Source organism: Dendrobates tinctorius, unplaced genomic scaffold (assembly GCF_039654945.1).
Source record: "Dendrobates tinctorius isolate UK_male_01 unplaced genomic scaffold, ASM3965494v1 ptg000117l, whole genome shotgun sequence".
NCBI classification, from domain to species: domain Eukaryota; kingdom Metazoa; phylum Chordata; class Amphibia; order Anura; family Dendrobatidae; genus Dendrobates; species Dendrobates tinctorius.
In genome coordinates this window covers 12,333,818-12,346,378 of record NW_027361785.1, presented here as the reverse complement: position 1 = coordinate 12,346,378, position 12,561 = coordinate 12,333,818, and the positions used below count along the sequence as shown (strand labels likewise).

General features: G+C 40.9%; 1 protein-coding gene across 1 annotated transcript in view; it reads right to left on the bottom strand.

Moving 5' to 3' along the window:
- The window catches only part of CRACDL (CRACD like), a 167,985-nt gene that overhangs the window by 41,219 nt on the left and 114,205 nt on the right, over positions 1–12,561 (bottom strand). Inside the window, exons 4-8 of the mRNA XM_073590550.1 lie at positions 11,098–11,233; positions 9,562–9,711; positions 8,254–8,325; positions 4,493–4,717; positions 431–1,838 (exon numbers count right to left, since the gene is read on the bottom strand). Coding sequence (XP_073446651.1) covers positions 431–1,838; positions 4,493–4,717; positions 8,254–8,325; positions 9,562–9,711; positions 11,098–11,233 — 1,991 coding nt within the window. The remainder of the gene's footprint in view (positions 1–430; positions 1,839–4,492; positions 4,718–8,253; positions 8,326–9,561; positions 9,712–11,097; positions 11,234–12,561) is intronic.

Sequence of the window (12,561 nt, the reverse complement as noted above, 5' to 3'; positions counted from 1 at the left end):
TGTCCGAGTATTTTGGTGTGCTCGGAGATTTAGTTTTCCTCGTCTCAGCTGCATGATTTGCGGCTTGTAGAAATGCTGAATACATGTGGGAATGCCGTAACAAAAAGGCATTCCACACATGTATTCAAGCTTTCTAGCAGTCGCAAATCATGCAGATAAGACGACGAAATCTAAATCTCCGAGCACGCCAAAATACTCGGAGACCACCCGAGCATGCTCGAGGAGATCCGAGCAACGAGTATACTCGCTCATCCACTAATCCCTATGTTGTCGTTCGTCTTCCTGATGAACTATCACCAGAACACGTGAGCATACCCTGAGGAATACAACCACTACAACACTTTTCTACGTGTTTGCTATTTTGATTTAGCATTGCAGAATCAAGGAAGATAATCAGGTTCACACATGTAAAATATAGAGAAGGACTTACCAGTTGTTTTGTTGAGGCTTAGCCTTCTATTAGGAACTTTCTTTTCAATTTTTGTCTCTGGAGGTTTCATATTTTTCTCTTGACTGGAGTCATGTTCTGATGCTTCTTTATTCGTGTTATTGTCAGCAACTGTAATATTTTGCAGAACAGGCTTCTTGGGCAGCGGTGGCTTAGCCTGTGTACCCTCTGTCTCTGATACACACTTTTCATTCTCACTCTTTGAGCTAAAAACGTCATCTTTGTTTTCTGCTTTCTCTGGATTTGATTCCCCCTTACAGAATGACAAATCAGCATTTTTTGTCTGTTTAAACTCTGCACTGTGTCTCTTTACCATACTTGATAATGGGTTTACGCCATCCCCGTATCTTAAGGATAAGGAAGTGGATCTTATCTTTACAGTAAAGGATTTCTTGTCTTCAGAACCTGGTTGTGATTCTGTAACCACAGGTAATTCATTGGCAGATTGCATTGTACGCTGGTTTGGGGTAATGTTACCAATGACTGTCTTGTCTACAGGCGTATCCTCAGGGTCAGTTAAGGATTCAGTCTTCCTACTAATAGACTTATTTTCAGAGTTGGTTGCAGCAACTTTGGGTTCTTCTTTCATGATCTCAGTTTTGGACATACCTGGTTTCAATACAGACAACTTTGTGGTTTTATGAGCCTCATTCTCAACATTTGCCTTCAGTGAAAAGCTGCCAGTCCTAGGTCTCTCCCAAGCTGATGATACAGAAAATTTTCTTTGGGTAGGTTCTATATGTGACTTTTCTAGTTTTTTATCTCCATTTCCACGCTGTTTGTTATTTTCTTTATCAGACAGAGGTTGATCTTGGTAATTCATGGGGTTTTCAGACAATGAATTCTGGAAATGGCTTCTCCTACTGTGCAAGGATTCCTGGGAAAATCCAGAAGTAGTCCTTAAAGTATGGACACCTGCCTTCTCTACAACTGAAAGCTTTACATCAGCTGATGCACTGCTCTCTTTAAATGTGTGTTTTTGATTCTTAGTTGAAATTACAGCATAGACGTCTTTTTCTACAGAAGGTAAGCTAGTAGAAACACTATCACTTGAGCTTCCACAAACCAATTCACTCTGATCTTCTTTCCTTGGATCCAATTCTATGTTTGCAGGACCTGAAACACTTATGACTTTTTTTGATTTTGAAGTTATAACTGGATCCAGGTCAAGAGATCTGTTCTGCACTACCTCTGGAAAATTCTGTGATTCATAAACCTCTGCTGATTCTGAAGATGATGCCTTATTGTCTAAGCTCAAATCCAGAGTGTTGTCAGTATCAGGAATATTAACTTCCATAGAACCAAGGACTGGCAATTTTGGGTTGGGTGTTAGAACATCTTCCTCATCCACACAGGTACAATTATTTTCATAAGATTCCTCCTGTACTGCCTGATAAATAAAAAAAAGTATAATGTTAGTTTAAAAGAGGACGAAAACTCTGAGATTGACTGCATATAAGAAGCCTATTCTCCACTGATGGTATTACGAAAAGCTAACTTTATATGTAATTGGTAAGGGATGTTATAACTAGATCTCAGCAATAAAGCTTCTTCTTCATTGATGGTGGAACCATAAATTAACATTTTTGGAATTGGTAGGGTACCTAAGGCTAGTTTCACACTAGCGTTTATTTCCTGCAGCGCACTGCGCCGCTAAGCCCCGCCCCCTGCCGGCTCCCTGCCCGCCCCATCCGGTCATCGCCACCTACTAGCGCACATGGACGCTTGCGATCTGCGCACCCTATCTTTAGCATAGGGTGCGCAGATCGTGCGCTGGCCGTGCGCTAGTAGGATTTTAGTGTGCACTGCGCACTTTTGAAAGTGCGCCGTGCGCACCAAAATGTAACATGCTGCGTTTGGCGATAGGGTGCACAGATCGCAAGCGTCCATGTGCGCTAGTAGGCGCCGATGACCGGATGGGGCGGGCAGGGAGCCGGCAGGGGGCGGGGCTTAGCGGCGCCGTGCGCTGCAGGAAATAAACGCTAGTGTGAAACTAGCCTTAGGGCTACAATTCAGCAATTAGATTTATAAGAAACTAAAAAAACGTTTTCAATATTTTTTATAGCTTCATACAGTGGGTATGGAAAGTATTCAGACCCCTTTTAAATGTTTCTTTGCAGCCATTTGGTAAATTAAAAAAGTTCATTTTTTCTCAATAATGTACACAGAAATGTAGACATTTTAGCAAATTTATTAAAAAAGAAAATGAAATATCACATGGTCATAAGTTTTCAGACCCTTTGCTCGGACACTCATATTTAAGTCACATGCTGTCCTTTTCCTTGTGATCCTCCTTGAGATGGTTCTACTCCTTCACTGGAGTCCAGCTGTGTTTAATAAAACTGATAGGACTTGATTTGACAGTGCATGTCAGACCAAATGAGAATCATGAGGTCAAAGAAACTGGCCAAGGAGCTCACAGACAGAATTGTGGCAAGGCACAGATCTGGCCAAGGTTACAAAAGAATTTCTGCAGTACTCAAGGTTCCTAAGAGCACAGTGGCCTCCATAATCCTTAAATGGAAGAAGTTTGGGACCACCAGAAGTCTTCCTAAACCTGGCCGTCCAGCCAAAATGAGCAATGGTGGGAGAAAAGCCTTGGTGAGAGAGGTAAAGAAGAACCCCAAGATCACTCTGGCTGAGCTCCACAGATGCAGTAGGGAGATGGGAGAAATTTCCAGAAAGTCAACTATCACTGCAGCCCTCCGCCAATTGCGCCTTTATGGCAGAGTGGCCCAATGGAAGTCTCTCCTCAGATCCAGAAATATGAAAGCCTGCATAGAGTTTGCTAAAAAACACATGAAGAACTCCCAGACTATGAGAAATAAGATTCTCTGGTCTGATGAGATGAAGATAGAACTTTTTGGTGATAATTCTAAGTGGTATGTGTGGAGAAAACCAGACACTGCATAACACCTGCCCAATACATTCCCAACAGTGAAACATGGTGGTGACAGCATCATGCTATGGGGGTGTTTTTCAGCTGCAGGGACAGGACGACTGGTTGCAATTGAAGGAGACATGAATGCGGCCAAGTACAGAGATATCCTGGATGAAAACCTCTTCCAGAGTGCTCTGGACGTCAGACTTGGCCGAAGGTTCACCTTCCAACAAGACAATGACTCTAAGCACACGGCTATAATAACAAAGGTGTGGCTTCAGAACAACTCTGTGACCATTCTTGAGTGGCCCAGCCAGAGCCTTGACCTAAACCCAATTGAGCATCTCTGGAGAGACCTGAAAACGACTGTCCACCAACGTTCACATCCAACCTGATGGAACTGGAGAAGATCTGCAAGGAAGAATGGCAAAAGATCCCCAAATCCAGGTGTGAAAAACTTGTTGCATCATTCCCAAGAAGACTCATGGCTGTACTAGCTCAAAATGGTGCATCTACTCAATACTGAGCAAAGGGTCTGAATACTTATGACCATGTGATATTTCAGTTTTTCTTTTTTAATAAATTTGCAAAATTTCTAAATTTCTGGGGTTTTTTAGTCACGATGGGGTGCAGAGTATACATTAATGGGAAAAAATTAACTTTTTTGAGTTTACCAAATGGCTGCAATGAAACAAAGTATGAAAAATTTAAAGGGGTCGGAATTCTTTCCACACCCACTATATGTTGAGATCTGATGGACATTTCCATCAGGTTTGTCCTCTAGGCTAGTAAGAAGAAAACTCTTTTCATTCGAGTGAGTAACATGGTAATTTGTATGGCAAATTGGTCAATTAAGATCAATAAAAATCTATAGTTTTTACTGTTGATCTTTTTTGATGTTAACCGTTTTCAATTGTCATTACAGTCTCTTGAATAGCACTGTAAATGAGCGGTGTAAGCTAGTCATGTCAGTATATACCCCCAGTAGCTCATTATCATATTATGGAACAGGCCACTTCAATGTTATTGAGCACAGAGCACAGCTACAGCTACAGCTACTAGAAGAGAAATGTGAACTATAGTAATCGGAACAATACAACAGACACTACAATGATAACTAACAACACTTGAGCATTGTGCAACATAGAACATCACAACATTACCACAGATGGTCTTCTGCTCGTGCTTAACCTTTGATTTCTAGGCTTTACTGAAAGCCTATGTCTAGCAGCAGAATTGTCCAGGAAAGTGGAATACTGAGGAGGAGTGCTGAAATCCACTGACAGTGAAAGGTTGATGCTCTCTCTTTTCTCATGATACTTTTTGTGAAACTCTCTAAGCTCATTTTCATCTGGAGATAGAGGTCTTGAAGATGTTTCTGATGAGATCTAAAATGGGACAGCAAAAATATTTTTAGAATCCGGATAAATACTACATTTTCAGAAGTAAAACTTGCTAAAAAGTGTGTTCGTCTTACAGTCCAGTACCAAACCGCTCTGGTTAAAGGGAATATTACATGCAAAAAAATAAATAATAGAAATAAAAACTATTTATTTTTTATTTTTCCAAACAATTTGTTAATATTTTTTCAAAGTTAGAAAATATGAAAAATTACAAGTAACATTACCATATTTTCCAATTTTAGACACTTGGGGGAGCAGCTGAACACACTTGCCCAAAAAACATAAAATGAATGTAAGCTAGCATTAAGATAGATGCAAAGGTGAGCAGCAATTGTTGATGTCACTCTTCTTTTGTTTAGCAAAGGAGGGGGAAATAATGTTTGAAATCACTATGTAGCGCCATTTTGTTGGTGACTGCTCTGTCATATAAATGGGTGCACAGCAATTGATAAAGCAAGCGAATAGGAGCGGCAAAGATTGCTATCTGAAGTAAGAGGTCATGGAGGCAAGTGGAGCTCAGCCCAAAGCACTGGGCTCAGAAGACATGGTTTCCACTCCAGCTGTACATTGCGCATGCGTGCAGTGAACAGCTGATACGGCTCCAGCATAAGAAGTAGGGTCAGAGACCAACCCTAGTCTCCTATGAGTTAGGTGTGCCAAGTACTTTGATGCTTACACACAAGCAAATACAAACTGCAGCCTCCAGTGGATGTCCAAAAATGTATTAAAAAATAAACAAAGCAATTCATGGTTTGAATGATATATATATACAAATATATATATATTACATACACTATTAAATATACTATTTATTTATTAAAAATAATAAGATGACACACTGCATTTAAACTTTGAACTGAACACTATCATCTAACCATTGAGAAAACTGTGCAACTGCATAGTTCTTTCTGTCTCTACCAGCATTGTCTTTTTGATAAGTGCTGAGCAGGAGAGAATGAGGTGACCATGCTATCAGGTTAGAGCTTATGTACACACAAGGGTTAAATTAAAAGAATATTTGATGGACAGACAGAAAAAAAATAAAATTGTCACAGATGTACAGTAGCTATGAAGTTGATTTACACTCAGCAGGAGAGTCCTGGTTTCAACTGAATTTTCACATGCTGCTCTGTCTGTGTGTAAGGAGATGGACATGCTGCTCACGTTTCTGACCTAAGGTCCATTGTGAGCAGTACTGCATTCTGGGGTGCCCCAAAAGTATAGGGGGACCGAAAGAAAGAGACAGCAAGAGCCGAAGGAACTAAGAGACAGAGTGAATTACTGGAAACAGGTCCTGGTAAAGGACTCCTAGCAGTAAGGCCCAGAGTTTGTCAATCTTGAAGGTAAAAGGCCTAGACAGGACTGAGAACGTGAGATGAGTAGATTGTCCGGGGTGGGAGTTCCACAGAGTCAGCACAAGAGAAGATAAGTACCAGCCATACTGGCCATATACGGTAGCTTCTCTAAGGGGAGAGAGGCCTCGGAACCAGGTCGAGTGAAGGACTCTTGCCAAGCAAGACTGTAGTGTCGAGCTGGGTTGTGGTGAAGTATTGAGAAACAGTGGAGACAGAGGACAAGTAGAAAGAGTAAAGGAGAACAATAGAGAAACGAAGGAAGGAAACTGTGTGGTGATAATGTTTTGAGTTGTAACTCTTGATAGATGCTTGTGAAAATTTTATTGTATAGATGCAGCAAAAACACAATTCAGGTGCAGGGATAGAGGAAATGGTGAGGCAACAAGAACATAACGTTTACACCCTCACTTTGCAGCCTGTAATCCAAGGCGCAGGTGCGCTGAACCTCCCCTGGACCCAGGTGTCCTTTGCAATCAGAATATCCTTTATACCGTTCAGTGAACCTTGCCAACAGCGACTATATGAATAAGACCCTGTGAGGGTCGAAACGTTATGTTCTTGTCGTCTCACCATTTCCTCTATCCCTGCACCTGAATTCTGTTTTTGCTGCATCTATACAATAAAATTTTCACAAGCATCTATCAAGAGTGTGCGGTGATTGAACATTTATCTTTTGACATTTGACAGATATGAGAGGGTTGTGGATGTAACAGCATCAAACACTTGAAAAAAAGGTGCTACAATGCTCCACTTCACCTCTTGACAGCTCCCTCCTGCATTTGTTGGGAATGGCTTTATTGTACTAGTATAATCAATGATCTGAGAGCATTTTCAATGATCTGAGAGCATTTTACCAAAGTAAACCAAGCCAAACTGATGGGGCCTGTACTCATTGGAGCACCACAGCCCCTTAGTACTGAACCCTCAATGTCTATCTGTGTGACTCTCAGCTTTTGTGGTCACAGACATACCTGACAGTGTCTGGAGGTATTTTGAATGTTAAGGAGCAGAGGAGTGATAGGTAACACTATTGGGATGGGCAACCACCAATGAACCATTTCATCATCTAGATAAGGAGTAGATGAGATGAAGAAGTGGCCATGCATGAGTGCTACCATAATCATTGTAGTTTATGGTAGAAGCGAAACACTCAATTGTGTCAGCATCTCAAATAAACTACAATGGAGAAGACCGTATCCATGGTCTCTTCATTTCTGGATTCTGAAGAGATGAATAGAGGACCTATTTCCTGAAAGAGTTCATAAAATGAAATCAACCCCTATGGAATATTTAATTGGTGATGTTTATGACAAGGTGCCCTTTACCAAAAAAAAATTGTGCTCCCCTGCTCTAGATCTTGTACAACTTGTAAATATTCTACTTGTTGCCTTATATATCTTGCTATGGTCATACTAAGATTAAAGTGAAACAATCACTGACCTCAGGAAGACCAGTCAAAGAAAACACTGCGGCAGCCAGCAAAGGCGCTCAATCAGTGAAATCCTAGGTGCGTTGCTCCCTGGGAAATACGAATATGCAAATAAAGTCCGTGGAGACTCATTTAAGAGTCTCAAACATGGGACTAGCCAGATCTTCCTCCAGGGAAGGACCCAGCCAAGGAGTGGCTCTTTTCGGAAACCACCATTACCACCATATTAAGTGGCCACTTAATATGGTGGTAATGCACCTAGGATTTCACTGATTGAGCGCCTTTGCTGGCTGCCGCAGTGCTTTCTGGAGGAAGATCTGGCTAGTCCCGTGTTTGAGACTCTTAAATGAGTCTCCACGAACTTTATTTGCATATTAAGATTAAAATGAGTACACTCGCCCGATGTATGAGAAAAGTGGGACATGCGTTATGTTAATGGTGGCGGGTAGAACAACCATGAAGAATTCTGCTTTGTACTATATAAATAGCTAATGCTTCATATGTACATATTAGAGATCTGCTATAGACAAAATGTATAGAAATGTAACCAAAGGTTCACATAAGAGTAAAACATGAGGCTTGCTTTCTAAGCATTCTGCTCTAAATACATAATCTTCATAGTCATTAGTCTTTTAGGTAAGTTGCTTCTGTCTAAGGGAGAGTGAATAATGTGAGCAAACAGATGATTTATTGATGTGGTGTCAAGAGTTGATTCCTTTTTTTGGGAGATACACTACCTGTTCGTCTTCCTCACTGCCTGTTCCACCTAAGCTCAGGGCGCTGTGATGATGTCTATGGATGTCTGAAAACTGAAATAATATAAAAATGGGAAAAATATTACTAAAATACTGAACTATAGGTCAACATTTTCTAGAAATTGGACTACGGCCCCGATTCATTATTTGCATTTTTTTTTTCAAGTCACTTTTCTTTTTTTGTCTTGGATTTTCTGCCTTTTTTGGCCCAAATTATTCAAAATGGCGCACTGGCGCATGAATTTAGTGAAAAATAAAAAAAGCTCTTCCTTTATTTTGTCTGTGACCTGTTTTGAAAAATTGCACAAAAAGTACTGAAAAATACAGTCAGACATAAAATCACTCCAGTGGAAACCTGTGGTATTGCTTCAAATTTTGTGACTTTTCAAAAAAGTCGCATTTGATGAATCAGTGTAAAGCATAAGGAAAATATGTAAAAATATGAAAATTAACTAAACAGCAAAAGACAACATAAAAAAGAGGCGCCAATAGCTTGATAAATTGGCGCAAAGCAAAAATTCAATAATTAAAAGATAGTCAGGCAAATTAACTGGTGAAAATACAACGATGAATCGGGCCCTATGTCTTTCTAGCAATAAGCCCTATCCATTTCTACATTGCTCCATCAGGAATGCAATTTTAATCATCAGAAAGTTTCAAACTAGTCCCATCATCTTTTAACAAATGGACATTGACTAAGATTATGGAGAAAAAGCCTTCGGGTGTGTTTCCATCAGAGGAAAATAACATCAAAATCATTTTTTTTCTGTAGAGTTCATCTGTTAGGGTACTACATTACATCACACAGATACATTATCTATTATCTAGTGTCTGTGGATTACAAAGGCTCTTATGTAGCCAGGCTGGGGAATAAAGGAACGCATAATGGATTGCACTGCTGTTATGCTACGCTCTTCACTCGATGCACTATAACCACAAAGCTCAGCTATTCCATTACCATGGTAAACAGTGAAATCATTTCTAGAATATATGAAGAGAAAATAAAAATTAGAGGGTATTGCTTTATTTTTGCAAACACATGCATAGATTTTTTCAAAATGAGCTCTTATTTGGACGTTAACTACCCAGCGCCTCATGCCGTACAGTTTAATGTCCAAACAATGTCCAGTTTTGTTCCCTCTGTCTGCAGCGTTTCCAGCTTGATACAGTCCAGATCATGCGGAATGGCACTGTAACTCCATAGTTCTCAGTTCAGTCCACTTTAGGTCATTCTAAACTGCTGCCAATGTGCGACTCCTCTACTATTTATATAAGGAATAATATACTTGCCCTGGTTTTAACAGCTTCATGTATAAGTGACATTTCTGGAGGGCTCCGTGGTAGTCCATCATCTTCAGAACTGGTCCCAGCATCATCAGATCGTTTACTGAGGAACCCAATAGGAGGTGGGCCAACTTTGATATTGGCCTGGAGTTTCAACTGAAATTGAGGCATTTAGGTGTTTTTGTTACTTAGGTGACATTAATGAAATATGCATTGTAGGTTCACCATACATCGCAACTTGCCTATCATGTATAAAGCTATGATCACATCCAGCGTTTTTTACGCAAATTAAAGTAAAAGCTGCTCTTTACAGTACCAGCAAAAACTATGAGTTTTCAGAGATCTCATGCACACGCTAGTTTTTTTTTAGAACTGCAGTGCTCTTTTAAATCTGCGGTATAAGGGGTAACATTTCTCTTTGTGAAGAGTGACATGTCTGACATGTCAGGGTGAGGAGACTTATAGGATGTGCAATGCTCCTTTGGGAAATTAAATATGCAAATTTCCTCTTCAGGGAACAAGAGGATTTGAACTCTAATGCCACCTATGTCACGCTCCACAAGGAGAGACATTACCCCTTAAACCCCAGTCAGAGGCCTCTCATATAGCCAAATCAGATCTCATGCTTTGCACTGAGGAGGGGCAACACCCCAGACACGTGTCTGCAAAATAAGATTCTGGTTTGACTTTAATCTTAAGTTATGTGACATACCCTTTTGATGAGTTTACGCTGCAGAAAGGCACTAAAAACACGTGTATTTTTTACTTGTGGATTTTCTGCATCTACTGCAGGTCTATGGGTAAAATCTGCACATAAAACTCATCGTACCCGTGACAGAAATGAGAAAAAAAGAAGCATCAAAAACTCATCGTGGTCACACAACCTAATAGTAGTTGTCTTCTTATTTGGGCCAAAGGGACATTTTGGTGCCCTAGGCTCAAGCGCCTGGGTGTAATTGTACCCCCTGCACCCTTGTTTGTAATTCTTGTCAGCTGTACAACTTAGCTGCGGTATTAATAGATATACAGTAAGTGCATAGAAAAAAGATACTAAGAAAATGATCAACTAAAAAAATGAAATATATAGGAATGTGACATAAATGATAGGCTCCATAAGTCCTAATTCTAAGTAAAGAGAGTAACAGAAATAGGAAAGTAAAAGCAGTGAATGACTCGTATTCCGTGAGGAATCAATGGCAAATCTAATTTAGGTAGCTAAGTACTTTGTAGCATGTACTTAGATAAGTTCCCTCTGACAGCTCAGAGGTGCCAGTGCAAAGCACTTCAGATTAGAGAGGTCAATGAGATTGTTTTGTTACTTTATATACATGACAAGCAGAAACCAACCCCCCCCACTGCTTTAATCCTCTATGTGGTGTAAATGTTTCTGAGAACTAGTTAAAGTTGTTATATTAATAAAAATGAAGTTCCTTCAGTTAACCACTTATAGAATATCGGCAAGCTTCTGAAAAACGAAGCATGATCTACTTATATAAAGTTCCTCATCATGAGGCACAGATGGCGATATCTTCTATTCAGTACCTGCAGGGCCTTGATGTGGTCGGACACATTCTCTTGAGAGAAGACGCGTATTGGTCGGGCCGTCTCTTGTGCAATCTCTGGAATGAAGATGCTGTCGTGTGACACGGCTCTGCTTCCCAGCACGCCAGCTGTTGCCCTAAAATGACAGGTCGCATTACAAACGGAGTTCATCACGGAAAAGCGTAGCAGAGGATGCCACAAAGAGCTGTAGAGTATTTCATGTGGCGAGATCAACAATATAAATCTCCCACCTGCAAACGATCTTGCTCACTTCCATCAGTGATGTCATGGCTCGCAACTACTTTATAAAAAAAATACCCTGATGCTAGGGATGACAGTATTCTGGTGAGGGACAGGTTCCTTATATATATGATGGGAAGATGTATGACATCACTCAGTAATGTGGCTCGTGCACATGACCAAATTTCTCACACGAGTTCTAGCCGCGGTTTTCACAAATAATACTTGTACCTATGATATTCTGGGGCATTGTGCACATGTCTAGTGATGGGCGAACCCCTGGATGTTCGGGTCCAACGGGTTTGGCCGAACATTTAAAAAAAGTTTGGTTTGGGTACTAGAACATTATCCAAACCCCATGCAGATGAATGTGGGGCATGAGCATCCATTGTTTGCCACACTATAATCTGCATGACAGTGCGCAAACACTGGCTCTGATCCGCGTTAAGATTACTACTGGTGGTCAGAGAACTGTGGTTCCCAAGCTGTCAGATGACAGTGTGAGCCAGCAACTGTGAGGTGACGGCTGATGGAAGTACTACTCCCATCAGCCTACGCCTGCTGTCACTGATAATAACGAGAGAAGGCGGCGGCTGATGGGAGTTTTTATCAGCAGGCGCCTGCGCTATAAATTAAATTTAAAAAATAAATGGCGTGGGTTCCCCTCCATTTTTGATAATCAGTAGGGCAAAACTGACAGCTGTGGGCTGCAACCCTCAGCTGTCAGCTTTATCATGGCTTGTTATCAAGAATAGAGGGGTCCCCACACTGTTTTTTTTAATTATTTAAACAAATTATTTTAAAAAGTGGTGTGGAGTACAACCATTTTTGACAACCAGCCAAACTAAAGCAGACAGCTGGGGATCTGGTATTTTCAGGGTGGTAAGGGGCCATGGATATTGCCTGCAGCCTCCACAGGAAAGGCTTTTTCCACTTGCCATATGGCGGTGGCAAGTGGGGTTAATATATATGGGATTTTCTTACGGTGAATTGTGGTGAACTCACTGAGCTCAGCTCTGCACCATGAGAATTTTTCTCACGGTGCTAGTGGTGATCTCACTGACGTCACCGCAATTCATCTGCCCGGCTCACACCAAAGTGAGCTGGGAACGCAAGCATCAGTGACCTGCGGTAACTTCGATGATGTCACCGCTAGTCACTGATGCTGCTAGTCCAGGTCGAAAACCACTTATCGCAGACATGGATTACAGCGTGTGACAGTAA